Source organism: Pezoporus wallicus, unplaced genomic scaffold (genome assembly GCF_028554395.1).
Source record: "Pezoporus wallicus isolate ANWC-B61680 ecotype Strahan unplaced genomic scaffold, APGP_CSIRO_Pwel_v1 contig_4710, whole genome shotgun sequence".
NCBI classification, from domain to species: Eukaryota; Metazoa; Chordata; class Aves; order Psittaciformes; family Psittacidae; genus Pezoporus; species Pezoporus wallicus.
The window spans coordinates 5,153,388-5,173,809 of record NW_026640647.1 but is presented as its reverse complement, the minus strand read 5'-3'; the positions used below and the strand labels follow the sequence as shown (position 1 = coordinate 5,173,809).

At 37.1% G+C, this 20,422-nt stretch overlaps 1 protein-coding gene across 2 annotated transcripts in view; it reads left to right on the top strand.

Annotated features, from left to right (window-relative positions):
• The window catches only part of TRAK2 (trafficking kinesin protein 2), a 28,479-nt gene that overhangs the window by 2,108 nt on the left and 5,949 nt on the right, over nucleotides 1–20,422 (top strand). Inside the window, exons 2-14 of one of the 2 annotated variants that reach the window (XM_057419881.1) lie at nucleotides 4,987–5,310; nucleotides 6,312–6,506; nucleotides 10,140–10,193; nucleotides 11,013–11,071; nucleotides 11,727–11,843; nucleotides 13,063–13,272; nucleotides 15,558–15,636; nucleotides 17,322–17,452; nucleotides 17,639–17,713; nucleotides 18,365–18,502; nucleotides 19,028–19,107; nucleotides 19,784–19,987; nucleotides 20,124–20,422. In XM_057419881.1, coding sequence (XP_057275864.1) covers nucleotides 5,274–5,310; nucleotides 6,312–6,506; nucleotides 10,140–10,193; nucleotides 11,013–11,071; nucleotides 11,727–11,843; nucleotides 13,063–13,272; nucleotides 15,558–15,636; nucleotides 17,322–17,452; nucleotides 17,639–17,713; nucleotides 18,365–18,502; nucleotides 19,028–19,107; nucleotides 19,784–19,987; nucleotides 20,124–20,422 — 1,678 coding nt within the window. In that variant the 5' untranslated portion in view covers nucleotides 4,987–5,273. The remainder of the gene's footprint in view (nucleotides 1–4,986; nucleotides 5,311–6,311; nucleotides 6,507–10,139; nucleotides 10,194–11,012; nucleotides 11,072–11,726; nucleotides 11,844–13,062; nucleotides 13,273–15,557; nucleotides 15,637–17,321; nucleotides 17,453–17,638; nucleotides 17,714–18,364; nucleotides 18,503–19,027; nucleotides 19,108–19,783; nucleotides 19,988–20,123) is intronic. The other variant, XM_057419882.1, reaches the window with a different exon arrangement.

Genomic DNA, 20,422 nt, shown 5'->3' with positions numbered 1-20,422 from the left:
GAAAAAGTGAGTCTGGCTTGGCATAACTCTGCATAAATAGGATGAAGGAATCTTTTTGGCCAGCTTTATGACCCCCTTGATATTCATCATCCTCTAAGAAGTGTTTGTGGCTTCATCTTTACACTAAACCATACCACCCAAGGCATCATCCAACCTGGTCTTGAACACTGCCAGGGATGGAGCATTCACAACCTCCCTGGGCAACCTATTCCAGTGCCTCACCACCCTAACAGGAAATAATTTCCTCCTTATATCCAATCTAAACTTCCCCTGTTTAAGTTTTAACCCGTTACCCCTTGTCCTATCAGTACAGTCCCTAATGAAGAGTCCCTCCCCAGCATCCCTATAGGCCCCCTTCAGATACTGGAAGGCTGCTATGAGGTCTCCATACAGCCTTCTCTTCTCCAGGCTGAACAGCCCCAACTTTCTCAGCCTGTCTTCATACTAGATGATCTTGAGGTCCTTTCCAACCCTAACTGTTCTATGATTCTATGATTTTTGTTTTGTTTTCTTACAGTTCCTTTCTTATATTTTTTATGTTTTCTTACAGTTTTCTTACAGTTCCTTTCTTCAATTGTGATTGAAGGTCTGTTGCAGGTTTGCTTATGATTATTACACTTGTTATTAGGATTGTCATGGCATACTCTTTTAAGTGATGCTTTTTTTTTTTTCCTTACATGAGAGAAACTCAAGCACTAAGTGGATTTCTGTAGGGATAGTAGTGGCTGAAAATAATAGGTCTGAAGCACACAGCAAGTGTTAATTGTGACAAAGTTTGTGTTCACATAGATTTGTTTTTTGGTATATAGTCCTTTGTCCTTCATCTCATACAATATAGCGTTGAAGGATTTGGCCTCTGCTTCTGAGCACTAGTCATAGGAATGTTTTGGCAGCAACTCAGCATGGTCAGGTTTGCTATGAGAATAGAACCGTTTTATTAACCTTGAAATGCAAAATATGTTTCTTGTTATTAGCTGGCTTGACATTATCCCAATTGTAATAAAAAAGTACTGTGTTAATGACTTGATACTTCTTTTTTTTTTTTCTTTAATTGCATATTTACATAGCAGTAAAATTTGGCATCCCAGGAAAATTGACTCATTCAGTTTCCTTTTGGAAAATGGATGGTGCCTTCTCTCTTAATCATAAGCTAGAATCTTCTTTGCTTTTGAAAATTTGTGTTGGCTGTGGCCTGGTCTCTTGCACCCTGTAATTGTACAGAGAAGCAAATCTAATGTAGTCTTTCCATGTACTTGTGAGAAGTCAACTCATGTGTTGCTGCTCTCAACAAATGGAAAACAGGAGAAATAACAGGATATTTATGTTTGAGTTTTGATGTCCTCAGTATAGATGCCAGTATTCTGGATATGTTTTTAACTTTTTATGCACAAAGAAGTTAATGCATACATTTGTTTGTCTACAGTTTCCAATTGTAAAAGCAACTCATTTCACCTTTCTGATAATTCAAATTTGAATTAGAGCTCTCTAGAGGTAGAATGTCTTCAGAACAGCAGTCTGAAATAAATTGGCACAACTTGAATTGTTCAAAGAGGTAGTTATAAAGATAAGGCAATAATTTTTAAGCTCTTATAGCCATTTCAGTTTCTCTAAGGCTTTACTCAATATTGCTTTTGCAAGTTAATCTTGGATGAGATCTTCTGAGTCACTGAAGGAGAAATTAATAAAATCTCCTGTCATGTGGTCAGGAGAACTTATTTTATCTCTTTGTTATTTTGGTTATGCTTTCATTTTTGTACAGTTTTTATTGGGAGTTTTGTCAGGTCTTGTTACACCATGGGTGAACAGTAAGAATATTGCTTGAGTCGTAAGTGATAGCCCTCCACACTTTAAAAAGTACTTCTTGGTGTGAAGAGGCTCCAGCATTGCCTTTCTTTTTGAGTTTCTCTTTCATTTTCCATGCACTGATGATCTAGCAAAATTCAGAGCAGCTTGGATTCCATGGGGCAAATGCAAAAGGCCAGGGACTAATTCTCACTTCTACAAGGATCTTTTTCTTGAGAGAGCTATAAGTACTCCTGGTTTTAGCTTACTGTTTCAAGCCACATGATAATTGAAATGTTGTTGTGGTTTAAGCCCAGCCAGCAACTAAGTACCACGTGCTGCTCACTCACCCCCAAACACATTCCAAGTGGGATGGGGAGGAGAGTTAGAAAAAGTGTAAATGCCCATGGGTTGAGATAAGAATTATATTATTATAAGAATAATTTAATAAATAAAACCAATAATAATAATAATAGGAAATAAAGAGAGAGCAGGAGAGAAGAAGGAATGAACTCTGCCCACCCCAAGGGAAAAAAAAACTCACAACACAACCCCAAGTGATGCACAGTACAATTGCTCACCACCTCCTGTGATGCCCAGCCAGTGCTCAGTAGCAACCAGGCCTCCCCCAGCCAACTCCCCCTAGTTTATATACCAAGCAATATACTGAGCATGGTTTCTATGGTATGGAATATTCCTCTGGCTATTTCAGTTATGGCTGTGCTCTCTCTTAGCTTCTTGTGCCCCTCCTCATTGACAGAGCATGGAAGACTGAAAAGTCCTTGATCCTTGATAAGCACTGGTTAACAACTAAAACGTTGGTGTGTTATCGGCATTGTTCTCATACTAAAGCCAAAACACAGCACCGCACCAGCTACTAGGAAGAAAATTATTTCATCTGAAACCAGGACAAATGTGAAACACACATCATGGAATAAAATTTAATTTAGAGAGCACGGAAATATGCAGATCGAGATAGGTAAAATGTTGTTTGATACTTCCATTTCTCTTGAGCTTTCCCTGAAGAAAGCCACCTGAGAGCACCACTCCTGCATATAGGCCCTTCTCCAGTATTTGAATTCCCCTTGTTTTTAGTATGTTCAATTAATCTGTAAAAGATTCAAACATCAATGGGAAATTGGCATGTGAGGGAGTAGGGGGACAAAACTGCTAAGTACATCTGTGTGAATATAGTAAATTGACAGTTGACATCTTTATAAATCAAGTTTAAAAATAATACCTTAGGAAGTTTTGTGGTTTCTGTTTTGTGTGTGTCTTTCTGCATGATTTAATAGTTTTAATTTCTAGACTATTTTTTTATAGCACGGTCATGTATTTTAAAGCCATGTTGTAAATTTTATGGGTTTTATCCAAATGTATTTAATTATAGTTGTAACTTGTGGGAGAAATCTGCACGTAGGAAATGGTTTTATAGCTGCAGAATAAAAGGGTCATGGAGTCACTTTCAGGGTGGTACTGCACATTGCATTAGCTGACTAAATTTACAGAGAAGTAGTTGCCCCACAGCATACTAAACTAAACTGTGAGAAGCATTGGAAATGTGAGCATTAACTTTTATGGTGTTTGCTTATCTTCCAAGTTTCTCCAAGGTTTTACAAATGAGGTTGCCCTTTCAGTTCAATAGCTATGTGTTGGCCTGATGCTCTAGAAAACTTTGAGCCGAATTATTTTATCTTTTTCCTTTTTTTTTCCCCCTCTGGCTGAACTGTGATTGACCCACAATAAATACTGTTTCTGCTTTGCAGTACTGAGAAGAGAGATTAAATCCAATCCTGAGAAGATGTAACATGCATTTTTACATTATTAAAACTCAAACAAAAAAGATTCAGAGTTGTGAAGAAACTGTCCTATGCTGCTGAATTTTGTCTTGCTATACAGTAACTCTTTTTATTACATGATAACGTCATCTTGGTTGTGTGGATCTACAGCAGTCTTCATAAGCATATTTTGCTGTATTGAGTTGGTTTAGAAGGGTGTGGGTGCAGTTAATGCTTTTCAGTAATCCATTTAAAAAACAGCCTCTCAAAAAATCACAAACTAATGTTGGAAGCAGCTGTGCTTTCAGACAGCAGATGTTTCTGAAATCTCAGTCTTACTGGTTTTAATAATTTACATATGGATAATAATTAAAACTGGTAAATAAATTATAATAAATATAAAGAAATAAATGATGAAACAAGAAAATAAAGCTCACAAGTATGAGCTGATCTTAATAAAGTTCTTTTTTGGTCTCTGGCCAAAGTCTTCAAGCGGATAAACTGACAGGCTGTAGGCTTTCTTTAAAAAGCTCCTGCACTGTCTATTTTAAAATTGTCAAATGAGGGGTTGCCACAGACAGGGAGATGAACCTCTGATTGTTGTGCTTGGTGATGGGAGATCTTGAGCAAATTTGAAATTGATGTAAGATTTCAAGATAATTTTATATTTACTGTATATAGGAAGAGGGAAAATGAGACTTCAGTTCTCTTCCATTTTATTTTTTTTGGTCATCCAGGACTACTGTGGTATTTTACATGGAAGGTGATTGACCAGTCTTGACAAGGGAACAGCAGAATTATTACTTTATTAAACTGTTCTAATAGGTTATCTCAGTTAGTCATGGCAGATTCATTTCTGGCTTAAATGAGACCCTGCTGAACAGAAAACACAAATTTTGTCATGATCAACAAAGTAAATGTCTGATAGATCCAATTTCTAATTAACGGACTTCTAAAGGGGAAGAGATAAAAGCAAACAGTACTATAAAACGTTTAGGTTTTAAGGTTTTTTTTTTAACAATCAAAATGCTAGGAATGATGGGTTTGAAATCCTGCCTTTAGAATCCATTGCTTTAAATAAATGTAGTAGCCTGAAGAAAAATTCTGTTTAGATGAAGCTGCTGTCCTTTAGAGTAAAAGGGAAATGTCTCATTTCAGTGAATGAGCCTGTCATGCACTATTACATGGAAGAGGAGGAATAGGTAATTGACAAAGTGCGTGCGTGCTGAAGGTGACATGCTATGTCTGCAGGGAAAAGTCTGCAGTATTTTTAACGCTACGTTTTACATGTAATGTGTAAACTGGAAATTAATGTTCTTAGGGTGATAGTACAGGGAGGAAATTCAGACTGAGACATTAATTTACCTATCTCCTTTGAAAGAGCACTATCTGTTAAAGTTTGGCATTCTCTTTGTTTCATTTCTAGATGATGGCTGAGCTGAGAAGTTTGTGAAGCTTACATGAAATATACTATAGATACTTCTGATCAGTGGTAGCCAAGATGAAATAAGCATGTTCTTAAATAGCAATCGATCCGGAGTCCAGTCTACAGAAGTGAGCTGATGTCGAATTTAAGTGTCTCAGTGGCTTGATGGCTCTCATTTACTCTGTATTTAGACCAAAGCCATCTTTCTACCAAAGCAATAAAGGGACAGCGCACAATCTGACTATAGAATGCTATTTCCAAAGAAGTGAACTGTGAAGAAAGGACTCATGAATTTTGATCACAGGGGCTTGGAGAGCATCTCTGGTAAGTTGAAGAATTACTGTTACAAAGCATGAATATATCTAACATGTTACAGAACACCAACCTGAAAACAATCTTAAGTTTCACATTCTTTGTATTGCTTCTGTGATATAGCAAATGAACAAAAATGGTGAGTCCTTTACTAGCTTGTAAAATCAGCTTCCACTGTAAAATGTTGTTTGTAAAAATTCTCAGTGTCAGTAATCAACATTGGCATTTTTCCATTGAAAGTTACTGAAGATAGTGTTCATCTTTAGTGGAAATGTTGGAAAGAAAGTCATTGTATACCTTCAATATGCAGTATTTTAGCAACTTAGAATTAATGTTTCTTTGTGTTTTGTTTTGTTGGGGTTTTCCCCCAGTAATTGTGAAGGGATTAAGGGGGGAGCTTGACACAGGAAGTGGTAAACTTCCTTTCCTGGATTTTAAGTATCATGTTTCTTGGAGCATGACTCTGTATCATAATAATGGATTTTTATATTTGTTCCCTGATTTCAAGGCATTATTCTGTTCATTTTTGTAGTTACTTTAAGATTATTTACACCTGTGTTCCTCGCCAAACAAAAAGATAAGCAGAAGAACAAGAAAACTGAATTTCCTTCAGAAAAGGGAAGTGTAACTATGCCAAAGCCAATGAAACCGTACAAAGTCAGTAGTGGTAGAATGTAGTTCTGTAGTTTAGCTCAATGAAGAGGAAAGGCTAGAAATGGAAACTTATTCCATACATCCTATTAAAGAAGTCAGAGGGGATCATGGCTAAACCAGCTTTCCAGGAAGTTGTGGAATCAGTTGGGAATGAGGAACTTGCAAATATTACAATGTAAATCAAATGCTGATTTGATAAGTATTCTGGTAGCTTGTTCCAGTATAGAATAATTATTTTCAAATTTACTGAAGGTTTAGAAACTATTTTACTGTATACAGAATGTATACAACTATAGCAATAGGAAATATATGTCATTTTTAATAGAAATGTACTATTATTGGAATTTATGCACTTTCAGATGTCTGCTCCAGTGAGGATCTTCCTGAGGTAGAGTTGGTGAGCATGCTAGAAGAACAGTTGCCAGATTACAAGTTAAGAGTGGACTCTCTCTATCTGTATGAAAATCAAGACTGGATTCAGTCCCCTGCCTGCTGCAGCCATCTTTCTGAAATCTCTTCTCCAGTTCGTGATGAGGAGCCCTTCCATTACATGAGTGAGTATATCTGGGCCTAGGCTATATTTTTTTCCAACTATTGAAGAAAAAACCCTATATATGAAATAATTTTTTTTAATATTATAGTGGTCAAATCTGGAAGGCTTTAGACAGGTGGAAGAAAAAGCTGAGTTCAGGGGAAGTGCTTGTAGTTCAGCAGTGCAATTCTAAAGGCTGACCTAGCATGTCCTACAAACTGCCTGATCATTAGATTTCACACAGAAATAAGAGTGGAAACATGTGACACTGAAAAAGGGGCAGGAACCTAGAACTGCAATAGATTAGATGCATTACAAAGAAATATGCAGTATGGAGCTCTGTTTTCAGGAACATTAGTGAGGCTGTGGTACTTTTGATTATGTTTGCCCTGAATGTTTTTGGTCAGTGTTGCTTTTGAAATGCCTTTAATGGTTTCTGCTGGAGACAGAAATGCTGTGAATGCCAGATCGGTGGGTACTAGATCAGTGTTGATCACTGCCTTCCAGTTTTGGAAATACTTAACTTATCCGTAAACCTAGCAGATCATAAGGAAGAAAACAGGCAGATTCCACTTGCCTCAAGAAACCTTTAATTTATTAAAAATCAAATGTATAGAAAGCTACCAAAAGAACTGAAAACTTACTTGTGTGTAGTTTCAAGTGTTTTCCTGTGGAAAGAGATGAATGCATTACAGTCACTTTAGAGAAATGGGGAAGTCCTGTTTCCACCATGTATTAGAACTGTTAGAACAAACTACTTGGGAGAGTCAACTTTGTATTTATATACAATCTTGGTATTTGTGAACAACTGTACTGGTTATATCTTCCTTGTACATTCCACCTCTGAAAAGTGTTTGTTGTCAGTTGTGCTTTAAGCCTCTACCCAGGGTATATAGCAAGTGAGTGGTAAAATACTACCTCCTAAGAATGCAGTATTTGACAATTTAAAGCAGACTTGTTACCAGTTGAACTTGCAGGCTTGAAACTCTTTTTTTTTTTTTTTTAACTGTGGAAAGTGCTTGGAAGGCTGCTTAATGGTTATTATTCAGTCTGATAATAATACTGAAAGCATAAATGATTCTTTTAGTTGCTCACTGGAAGCAGTTGCTTAGGCAGTGGTGTGTGTACTTGCATCTAAGTTTTAATTATAAAGAGGTGGGATCTGATTCTGCCAGTGCTGGAAGGAACTTTACATCAAATGTGGTTCTGCTGAAGCTCTCTCTCTGGTCAACACCTGCCATTCAAGCGTGATGAAGCACAGAGCTCTGAGAGAGGGACTTTTCAGGCAGTGTGGGCCTGCATTTCCAAATGCAGTGGAAGGGTTTTATCAACAATATTTTGATGAAAGCAGTCATGTATTATTTGGCAGTCAAGGTACTACAAAAAGTGGTGTCTTTCTCTTTCACCTAGTAAGAAGTTCTTTTTAACTATAGAAAATGTCCTGTGGAAATAGTAAACTATTAGTGAGAGTTTTTTGACCAGTTGCCATAAATGCTTTCTTGACATTATCATAAATGAGCTGTCACAATAATGGCAATTAAGTTAAAAGATAACTGTTAGGCACTATATACAGAACACTGTCATAACTGCTGAGTCATATAAACTCAAGATAAATATGGCTTATGTGTCTCCTAGAAATTGTCCAAAGAGAATAAATGTAGTAATCATCATATTAGCTTACAGGGAGATATTGGGAAGATCCCAGACAAATACAGATATGAATCAAGATGTAGTTATAATCATTGCTGAATAGCTTGTTAGGTGAAATGTTAGGAAATAAATGTGAGAATCATACTCTTGAAGCATAATTTGGGGGTTTTACGTATATCTCTGCCCCTCACCATATTGGTATGGAAACATTTTTATAACTTTCCTAGAGATTGTTAAATTCATGGTTTGAGGGAGTTTGTAGCTGACATCCAAGAGAAAAATACAAACCACCAACAACAACACAAGAGTTACTGTACTTGAGCTCCTCCTCTTTTTATGACTCCTGCTGCCTATTAGAAGGTTTATCCAATGACCAGTTGAGTTACCATTGACAGTGTTTTCAGTGAGGTGGAAGAATATATTCTACTTCAACTGTGATAGCGTAAGAAGCCCTGAATTACAAAGCATCTGTCTTTAGAACTACTGTGTGTGTGAATAAAGGGACATGGCACAACAGAATAAGAATATTAAGCAAAATGAAGAGTTGCTCGCAGCTTTCACTTGGCAAGGTGAGTGAAGAGAGATTGCATGTGTGCGTGTTCACAAGAGAGAATTAAACTATGTATAATTTTGATCCTGTACTGTGAGAAAATAACAAAGGTTGTGTATATATAGAGCTAAGTTTTGAAGCTCTTAGTTCTGTGATTTCATTTATCAGAGTAAATATATTTGCTTTCAATTTTAGGAACCTACCTACCTGAGTAACCTTGTGGGTAAATCTGTATTAAGGTGACTTAGCACTGGATAGATACTTTTAACTTGAAATCGTTTAGTAGGAACAGTTACTGTAGGAGAACTGGCTATAATATTCTGCCTGTAATGGCTGAAACTTATGTATTTGCAGTGAGTTTTCCTAATAGTAGTAAGCCAGATGAGTTTGGAGTCCCCTCTCAGCAACCAGTATCAGCAACCAAGCGATACAGTAAAAGTGACTTCCCAAATGCACATTATTCTACTGATAGATGAGTACTTTAAATTTTGTGAAGAGTTTCTATTTTTGCCCTGCTTAGAAATACAACTAGTAAATGACCCTGCTGTAAGTTCACAGCTCCTGAATAGTTGAAAAGCATGTGTTGGGTTTTTAGGTCTACTGATCTGATTGACAGAAAGTGTTTGTTTTGTTAGTATGATTTTTTTGTGTGTGTTAAAACCTTAGTGAAAGAATTAAGTAAACCTTTTTCTCCTACATTGTTCTTTCTGTTCTACTGTCTTTTAAGACTGCAAGACAATTTCTTTGTATGCTGAAACACAACTTGGCTTTGTTCCTAGCATAGCCCCTTAGTGTTATGTTTTAAAAGGTTAATTATGGGCATTATGTATATAAAGGACATACATAGCTCATAACATCTGTAAATAAATTTAGTGTTCATTTCAGCTTGGTACTTCACTATCTTGTAACTAAACATGCAGTTCTCAACAAGAACAAACAAAAGCTGTGAGCCAGTAGTACTGTATATTCAGAGTATGAATCAGATTTAAACAAGGTAGAAGAGTCAAGAAATCTTCAGAAATAGGTTTAGACCAAATCCATAGTAATCTTGTTTTGCAGTGCAGTGATGATGGAATTAGTTTCAAATCAGGTTAACTTAGACCTTCAGTTGAAGCAGATACTCTGTATTTGTTAAACTTACATTGCTGCCTTCTTTACTTTCATGATCTTGATTCCATAAAGCAAAAATAGCAGATTTCTCTTGGACTTAGACAAGGACAAACATCCATCACCTGCAAGTGAGATGTATAATTCTGTTTCTGAAGGGAATCGTGTTTAAATTGTTCTTTAAAAGTTCTAAGAAAGATTTACTAGTATAAAAACTGTGTTTGCACATGCATTTATTTTTTGGTGGTGGTGTATGCCTGCAAAAAAGTCACATATTTCCGTACATTTTAATTCTTTCTCCTCTTTTTCTTCCCTCCCTGCTGTATCTTTCATTTTCTGTCACTCTAGCTCTTATTGAACTTCCTTCCTCCTCCTTGGCTGGATCTCACGAATTTACACAAGGTAATAAAGATTTCTCCTTTACTAGCATCTTCTGTTTCTCAGGACAAAAACTAGAGCAGACCAGTGCTTTGTGTTTCAGCACTGTGTTTTGCTCAGAGTTCTCACAAATTCTTCATGCTTTGGTTATTTTTCACTCAGTCCTTTTTTTCAAATCCTACTTGTTCCGAGTTCTTTAATAGTTTTACAAACTCTTCTAATGTCAGTCACTCTCATCAGTAAGATAGGATTTATAGCTACATTGAAAATGCAGACATACATTTTCCCATTTCTTTTAAGCTGTTTCCAAGAAGATCGAGCATTTAATAAATACATTTTCATGATTAGTCTCTGGGGTCTCAGTTCTTGTGTATAGATGTCACACATGCTAATGGGAGTTTTGTTTCAAGGGTAAAGTCTGCAGGTGTGTTCAGCTATATTTGCGTATGCTCCAATACACTCTTCCCTCTTCCACAGCAGGTTTGATGATTTAATAGTTTAGCTGTATTAAAAAAGTTGATCTTAAGAGATTTTTCTCCTTTTCCTAAATCTGAAGGATGTGCAAGTACCTCAAGTTTTAGCTAATATTACTGAAAGCTGTAAATGTTCAATACTTCACTGTATCAGTCTCTCAAATGAGCATTGTTTTGTATTTCTGAAGTTAAGATGCATTTTCATAGCCTCTGTTAGTTTCATTAACTAGGTAACTACTGTGTTTATATGTAAACATCATCCTTCTGAATTTTAACTCTCTCCCTTCCCAGCAGTCGTCTTTAAGCTACTTTAAGCTACTCTTAAGCTACTTTAGTAAGTATGTTTCTCTCTTCTCAATTCTTGGCACAGATAATGTGGAGCAGAAAGCCTACAGTGATGCTGACATGGTGAAACATCTGTTAGCTGAGGTATGCTCATCTCTGTAATGCAATGTCAATATATTTCAGGACACGTACTTGAGGAAGGGCTTTTTCAGCTACTGGAAATTTTAGTTCAGTTGTCTTCAGGGGCTGCTTATCAAAGCATATATCTTATAGGTAATGAGAAGCTGCCCATTTAAATAAAAATCAGAAAAACTATGGTCACTCATGGAGCCGGTGAGTGTAAGAAAGAAACAGCTTTCTTCTGCTTTCTTGTTGCTCCTTTGCTTTACCCTGTCATCATTATTCAAGTTGAGCAGCCTGTTCTGGAGAAAGTGTCACTTGAAAGACTACAGGTCTAAGTTAATGTTGCTTCTTCATATGATTTAACAAAGCCCATATAACATCTCCAGTACTCAGGACAAAAAACAAAACTGTCCCCAGGTTTGGTGCTTTCCCCTCACCCTGTTACTGCATGTGATTGTCTAAGAGAATGTGCTGCATTAAGAAACACCGTTATGCATATGTTCAGGATCCAAATAATGAAGCATTAGTCCATTGTTTTAACAATGTTGCTCCATTTGAGAGTGAAGGGGGATCTCAGAGTAGTGATTATTAGACAACAGCTAGAAAAATCTAAAACTACTCTGAATGTAAACCTTATCTGATCAAAAGTAGACATCAGTTCTCATTTTATGAGCAGAAAGATCGGGACCTGGAACTGGCAGCTCGAATTGGACAAGCCCTCCTTAAGCGAAATCACCTGCTGACGGAACAGAATGAAGCACTAGAAGAACAGTTAGGGCAAACTCTAGATCGAGTGAGTGGATCTTCCCTCCCCCAACCCTTTGTGGTTTTGTTTGTTTGTTTGTTTTTGGTGTTTGTTTTTTTATTTTTTCCTTTTTTTCCTTTTTTTTTTAGTTAATGAAGGTAAGGCATTGTGAAAGCAGGTGATTGCAGCTCTCAAACTACAGAAGTATGCTTAGATGTCATTCTCCTAATTGTCATTGTTCAATCAGCTTTTTTAGTCCAAGAATTGACTGTGAAGACTACATATTGTAATTACTGAGAAATTATGAGAATGTTAGGTATTATTATGATATATCTACAGCAGGATTACATTTTCAAAGTGGTTGTTTTGACCATCAGTCAGATATCCTACCATTAAACTAAGAAGCTGATAATCTAAGTCAAAATAAGTAGCTGGTGTCTGATATGACCTGCTACGTAACAACTTCATAGGACAGGAAACGGCCAGAAAATGAGCTGTCTTAATGGGATGCTTACACCAAGAATAAATAGGTAAATGAAATGTAACAAAAACTGAATTCTGCTCAAGGTCTTTACTCCGTCTCTTCAAGCACAGATTCTCAATCTAATCTTTTCTTAGTTTTTCTTTCTTAAAAAAGAATAGTTGACAAATGATAAAGTATCCCAAGTTTTTTAACAGTGGGGTCAACAGATATAGTCTAAGTACAGTGAAATCAATTCAGCTGGTTGTATAAAACAGTTTGCTGGTAATAAAAACATACTTGTCAAACATACTTGTGATTAGGTGTAGGACAGTATGAACTTACGTATTTGTATAAAAATTTAGATATGCAATATAGAACATATCTAAATGAGATCTGTCTCTTCTCTTGTTTTTATTTGCCCTACAGTTCATTTAATGTATAGCCTGGGAGTCCCAGGAAGTTACAGTTCAGAAAAATGGTCATAATCAAAATGATAGTATGTTAAAATGTAAACATGTATTAAAGCAGCTGGAAAATAATTTTGAAGTAAATTATTAAAAAAGTAGGTTTTGTTGTCCAATTTTCAGTCTCCCTTACATGTTAAACTTGTGATTTTGTGAACTTCCTATAAAATAGAGGCTCAATCTCGTGTGCAAATAGAAATAAATTGATCATGACCTGTGAGTTATTTTTAATCACATTTTAGACTGAAGCAATGATGTTCAAGAGGCTGCATAATTAATACACTGCAATATTGTGTTGCTAAAGTATATTTCACATGCTGGTGATCTTCTTTTGTCGTAGGTTAACCAGCTGCAGCATGAACTGTCAAAGAAGGATGACCTGCTTCGTATTGTTTCTATTGCTTCTGAGGAGAGTGAAACAGATTCCAGCTGTTCCACGCCACTTCGTTTCAATGAGTCTTTCAATGTACCAAATGATCTGCTGCAGCTGGATGTCTTGCAAGATAAACTCAGAGAGCTGGAAGAGGAGAACCTCGCTCTGCGATCAAAGGTATGTCATACTTACAGTGTATATCATCTATGCTGGGTCTACACCGGGGTCGCAGCAATCCCAGGCACAGCTACAGGTTGGGCAGAGAAGAGATTCAGAGCAGCCCTCCAGGAAGGACTTTGGAGTTTTGGTCAATGACAGACTGGACATAAGCCAGCTTCAGTGTGTGCTCGCAGCCCAGCAAACCAACCGTATCCTGGGCTGCACCAAAAGGAGCGTGACCAGCAGGTCGAAGGAGGTGATCCTGCCCCTCTACTCTGCTCTTGTGAGACCTCACTTGGAGTATTGTGTGCAGTTCTGGTGTCCTCAACATAAAAAGGACATGGAACTGTTGGAACAAGTCCAGATGAGGGCCACGAGGATGATCAGGAGACTGGAGCACCTCCTGTATGAAGATAGGCTGAGAAAGTTGGGGCTGTTCAGCCTGGAGAAGAGAAGGCTGCGTGGAGACCTCATAGCAGCCTTCCAGTATCTGAAGGGGGCCTATATGGATGCTGGGGAGGGACTCTTCATTAGGAACTGTACTGGTTCAAACTTAAATAGAGGAAGTTTAGATTGGATATAAGGAGGAAATTCTTTACTGTAAGGGTGGTGAGGCACTGGAATGGGTTGCCCAAGGAAGTTGTGAATGCTCTGTCCCTGGCGGTGTTCAAGGCCAGGTTGGACAGAGCCTTGGGTGACATAGTTTGGTGTGAGGTGTCCCTGCCCATGGCAAGGAGGTTGGAGCTAGACAATCTTAAGGTCCTTTCCAACCCTAACTATTCTATGATTCTGTGATTCTATGCTGGATATGAAATAGATCAGGATGGTTAAAAAATCCAGCATCTGAGTTTTTCTTGATGTGTATAACTATTTTGTATCTCTGTACACAAGTCATACCCAAACACTTTCCTTCCACCCCCACATCCTTCTGTTTTCTTCACTATTCCTCATTACTTCCAGAGTCCTGTAGTAGTCCTTCCTTAATGCCCTTATGGTATGTGAAAGAATATGTTAACATATGTAAGCACCCAGCAAAAGTATACGGACCCATCAGGCCCTTAAGCTTGTGCAAGCTGTTTTGCTATAAATTGTGATTAGTAGTATTGTGGGAATTCCACTGTGTTGCCATTACGTTTTTGTCAGTCATTCAATTGTAAGGATTAATAAGGTTCTACTCATATTCTTTTAAAGACTTGGTTTTGTCAATGTGATTAGTCTCTGTATTTTAATTGGTCTGTCTTGTGTATAAAACATGAATACAGGCACTGTGCCTTTACAAGGATACAGACTAAATGGCCAGACAAAATAATAGCTATGAAATTCATGGAACCAACAGCTGGAGTTGAAAAGAGACTGCTATAAATCTGTGATACCATGTAACTTCCACTGACTTCAAATAGCCTTTTTTTCTTTTTCATGTGGTAGCATTATGTAAAGAAGTGTGTTTGTCTCCATTTGTGTAGCTGTACCTCTACTTGCTTGTATAATCTTTAAACCCATGTACTAAGTGTTTTGATGAGTCAGTGGTAAACAATCCTGAACAGAGAAGACTTACCTGAACAGTATTATCATAAAATCATAAAATCATAGAATCAGCTGGGCTGGAAAAGACCTTTAAGATCATCAAGTCCAACCATTACCCCAGGACTGCCAATACCACCAGTAAACCATATCACTGAGGGCCTCATCCACACAGTTTGTGAACACCTTCAGGGACAGTAATTCTACAACTTCCCTGGGCAGCTTGTTCCAATACCTGATCATCCTCTCTGTTAAGAAGTTTTTCCTAATATCCAATCTAAACCTCATATCATCTTCACAACTGAAAAGGAGGTTATAGTATGCTCAATGTTATTTAGACCTGTTGTGATACTCAGTCTCTGGCCCAGAAAATTTACACTCTAGACTATTTGGGGAATATGGACAAAAGCTGTTCTACTGAGATCTTTTCAATGCCATAAAGGATATGGCTAACATTATTCAGTTTTCAAGATTTCTTGCCTTAAGAAGTTTTGAAGCAAATTCAGTTGCTTACTCTGATTACTGTGTATTGGTTTACTTTCCCTACCAAATTGCATGTTTTTGCAACATTTTTTGTATTAGGAGCAAGAGGTCAAGTTGTGTTCATCTTGTCTGTCTTTCACTCAAAAGACTCATGCAATTCAAGGACGTGGGGCGGGTCGAGATTCATAGAAATGATAGAGGGGAGACTCTTCACTTTCAAGAATTTTAGAAATAAGAAATTATAACATTAATATATTTATAGCTAAACTGAAACTGGAATACCAATTATTTTCTTGAAGGCTTGTCATCTGAAGACAGAAACCATTACATATGAAGAGAAGGAACAGCAGCTGGTCAACGACTGTGTTAAAGAGCTGCGTGAGTATCCAGGCTGTATCTTGCAATGCCAAAATGGTATTTTAAATACCTTGTGCCTACAGCTTCGTAGTTATCACTGTAATTTATGCCAATTACTCAAGTTTTGCTTTTTACCCAAGTGCGAAATTGTCTCTATATTTCATAAGTTATGTGTACTGTGTTTAGAGAGAGAAAATGAACACAATAGTTAATGTCCATTAGATTGCTAAACAGAAGCCTACAGGCACTGAAAAATCAAGAAAATACGCTTCCTGAATAGAGCGTTTTGCAAAATTGACACCGAAATGTATCAGTGCACAGACTCTTAAATGCTCATTCTAAATTACTGTATATCTATAAACACATTAGTTTATTTTTTAAATACATATTGTGAACCAAAGCATTTAAATTGATGAGTGCTTTAAGTTTTCTAGAACACTTGCCCATATGTGCTGTGGGGAGTACTTATTTGCAAAGAATTGCAGCTGCTCTTATACAAATGCCTGTTAAGTATTCTGAAACAATAAGAAACAATCCTTTTGTGTGGTGATTGTGTAACCTGATGGTACAATCTTTTTATCTGTAGTCATTTGATGTGTGCTCCTTCCTTTGCGCAGAACCTGAAGCTTATATTTTAAGATTTCTTTTTTCTGTACAACCACCATAAAGAAGGCTGGGTTGCTGCTTGATTTTTCTTGTTCCAGATGACCATAAAATACTATGAATTGATGCATACTTGGTTGTTATTCTGTCCCTCTGAGAAAATATATATCCTTTGCAAACAGGAGGTGTTTCGTACAAGCTCACCTATGAGAATATCTGTGATTTTTGTTTTGTCTAATTCTGTAGCACATGTGGGCATCCTAGGTACTTTTGTCTCACAGAAACAATCTTCTCTTGAAGTATGTCTAGTCAAAATCTGTATCTTCAGGAGAAAGGTATTTGACTGTGAGCTTAAATGACCACAGGTCCATGGGCAGGATCTTGTTCTGCAGTAAACATGTGACGTACAATAACCACTAAATTTGTGGTATCACCTTTATGCAAGATTGGTCAAAATTAATATGATTTTGATATACTTCCAGGGCAAGTGTAGAAGCCAAACTAACTGCATAAAAATATTTTGGCTTTTTGAGTTGCTTTGTCATATCATTTGATGAAGTGCTTGCTCAAAGCAAAAAAGAAACGGGAAATTGTATGCCGTAGGTCTTTGGGGAATAGATAGTGACCAGAATCAAAACCTAGATAGGTGTATGTTAATAATCGACATGGTCTGACAAAATGCCTTTGCTTACAGGAAATCGTAGTTAATAACAAGATCAATTCAAAGGCTGACTTCTTCAGCATATTCCAAATCTGGCCTTGTCATGAGCCAGTATGTAACTTGACATTGTTTATAGGAGCTTACCTTGGATTTTATTATGGTCATTTCATATACTTGTGATGTGTATTTCAGGTTCTACATAGCTCTTAATATGTTACCCCTGCATTTGAAGTTACCTCTCTTTCTCCTCCTCCTCACCATTTAACTTTTCCTTATGGAAAAACCATAACAAAGACATCCAAAGACAAAGATTTCCTAGAGTATTGGTTATGTTGCAGATTTTTGTTTACTTTCACTGATCTTTTCTGGGTTTTGTGTTTGGTTTGTGTTTTTATCATATGTTAGGAAAAGCTCTCTATTAAATTACTTTTATGTTTTGTAGGGCAAACAAATGCTCAAATCTGTAGAATAACAGAGGAATTATCAGAGAAGAGTGAGGAGTTGGTTCGCTACCAGGAAGAGATCTCATCCCTCTTGTCTCAGATTGTTGATCTCCAACATAAACTCAAAGAAGTAAGGGAATTCTGATGAGAGTGTTTGTGTGTGTGTGTATGCACACCAGTGCTTACAGCCAGTAAAACTTGACTTGCAAGCCAAGGGGTTACACTGCAAGAGAGTGGCTGTTTCAGGAAAGTGTGGCAGAGGATCAACTGGGGGAAATTGGCTGAGAAAATGATGAGCACCTCTTTGTGCTTTCAGCATGTGATTGAAAAGGAGGAGCTGAAACTTCACTTACAAGCTTCCAAAGATGCTCAGAGACAACTCACAGCAGAGGTACTTAAGGCTTATACATATATATATATATATATATATATATATATATATATATATATATATATACATTTACATAAATGTTTGGAATAGGATACAAGAGGAAGAAAACTAAGAGAGAATGGGAACCACTGTTTTTTTATTATAGCCTTTTCATTTTTCATTGTGGTTGGAGTCATATGATTGGCAGAAAAGAATAATTATATAAGTCTACACAAATACTTTTGTAGTTCAAAGGAATATGAAATGCAAGGAATGTGTTCCAAGTAGGGTGGTCTTACAATTCATAGTACTTATGAGAAAAAGAGCATTTTAGTATTACAACAATACTGTAGCTCATTAGATTTTAAGGAAGTTCTCTTTTTTTGCTTCGTTTGCTTCAGCAGTTACTGTATTTGCAGAGTTTTCTGATGTATTTTCCGATACTTTTGCCTCTTTCAGGTCTTAATCTGGATTTTGTGCTTCACCATTAAAATTGGTGCAGGTGCTATGCTAACTATTGTCCATTCCAGATGTTGGCATGTGCCATGCAGTTGGAAATGTATTACGGTGTTGAATCAGTTGTTACAGGTTTCTGTAGGAGTTAATTAAGTTTCACTCTGCCTTTTCTTTGAATGTTTCTGGCATCGTGTAATGGTCTCTCTTCTCTTTCAGCTACATGAGTTGCAAGATCGGAATGTAGAGTGTTTAGGGATGTTGCACGAATCGCAAGAAGAAGTGAAGTTGCTACGTAGCAGAGCCAGATCTGTTGCTTGTCTCTGCCACCCCCAGTCATGTGGAGCATTTCTTGTGGTAATAAGTACTGCTAGTATTGCATGCACATATGGGCTGTAGTATCATACAACTATATGAGTAAAACAGCCATTACAGGAGCTGCAGCAGTAGTAGGCAATGGTTTTTTAATTGTATGTACTGGGGAAACTAATCATTCACTTTACACATTGTGATATTAAAATTATTTTTCCTTTTTGTATGCCTTTTCTGTTAAATAAGGGAATTGGCATGTGCTACAGCTAGTGCTCAGTTTAAGCAGTGCTCTTAGCCTATCTTAAGAAACCAACAAAAAGACTACCAAGAAAATGAGATGTTGCTAATGAGAACTGAATCCATGCTGGTAATATATAGGTATAGTTATGGTGAATAACTACCCCCAAGTCCTTCCTTCAGAGACCAAAAGATTTGTCCAAAACATGCTGGTATCGGCGATACAAATGGAGATGTTTTGGGAGTATTTTTTAGAGGAATTTTCTGCTAAAATAGTTAGGAGGAAGACTTCAGTCTAGTTTGTCAAGTCTTCTGGTTTCCGTTTTTCTCTAGGATTCTCTTGCAGCAGAAATCGAAGGGACAATGCGGAAGGAATTGAGTCAGGGTGATGAATCTATTCTCTCCAAGCAAAAGTATGTTTTCAAATCTTTGTGCTATTTCAATATTTTTCCATATGCTTGTATTAAGTAAGATGAAACTCATCTCTGGAAATCTATAGAAGTGAATATTCCCTCTATAATAATTTTTCTACTTAAGAAAAGCTTTGTAGTGTTTGGTAATCTTTAAAACTTTGGTAGCTACTGTTCTTATTTGATTCTATAAGGAAGTTGGGAATTTGCTGAAAGGATGTTTTTTCATTCTTTAATTTGTGAGATTTTTGATGCAAATTCTCTGAGGCACAGCACTAATTTTATCCTTTTTAATACTTATAGAAAAACTCTTAGGCAAATGTAATTATAGGTGAAAGAGTGATAACAATTTTCAAAGCCCTGAAAACCTCTTACTTCTGAGCAAGAAGTAATAAATTCTATATATGCTTCTGACATAATGTAGAAATTAAATAACTAAAATCCATGCTCAAGTGGTTATCAATAAAGGTCTAGGTCTTTCAGGTCAGACTAAGTGGTAATTCTGATATTTAATAGAGTACTGAAAACATGAATGTCTTAGGCAATCCTGCTTTTCTGGGCTTAAATCTTTTTAGTCAGGTCTCTGCAGACGTATGAAACTCTGGTTTTCAGAGCTTTTTCTTTATTATATCTTTTTAAAAATTGATATGAAAACCACATTTGCTTGTCTTTTCTGCAGGGATCAACAGAAACGAGTATTTGACACCGTCAGGGTTGCTAATGTCACTCGTGGCCGTTCCTCTTCCTTTCCTGCCCCATTGCCAATCCCTGGATCTAATAGGTCAAGTGCTGTTATGACAGCAAAGCCCTTTCAGTCTCGCATACACCAGTTGGAGAGCCATGCACGAATGACCCAGAGGAGCAGCTCTGAGAAGAATTTGAAGTAGGAAACACAGCCTGTTATCTTCTTTCTAAACTAACTGATTCAAAACTAAATCCAGAGTGGAACTCTGCTGTGCAGGAGAGAAATAGTTAATTTAATGGTCTTAATACGTATTATTATTTGACGTTTCTCACAGAGACACTCGTAATCCTGGCCAGCCGGGAATCCCTGGAGACAATGACTTAGTCACAGCTCTGCACAGGCTCTCCCTCCGTCGTCAGAACTACCTGAGTGAGAAGCAGTTCTTTGAGGAGGAATGGGAGCGAAAAATGCATTTGCTGGCTGATCAGAAAGAAGGGGCTAGTGGTTGTAGCACACCCACAGAAAGCTCTTTTTCCTTGGGCACAAACTCAGAAGTCACTGATCTCTCTGCCAGCTCCAATAACCTCCGTGTTCTCCTACCAGAAAAATTGCAAATTGTCAAACCCATTGAAG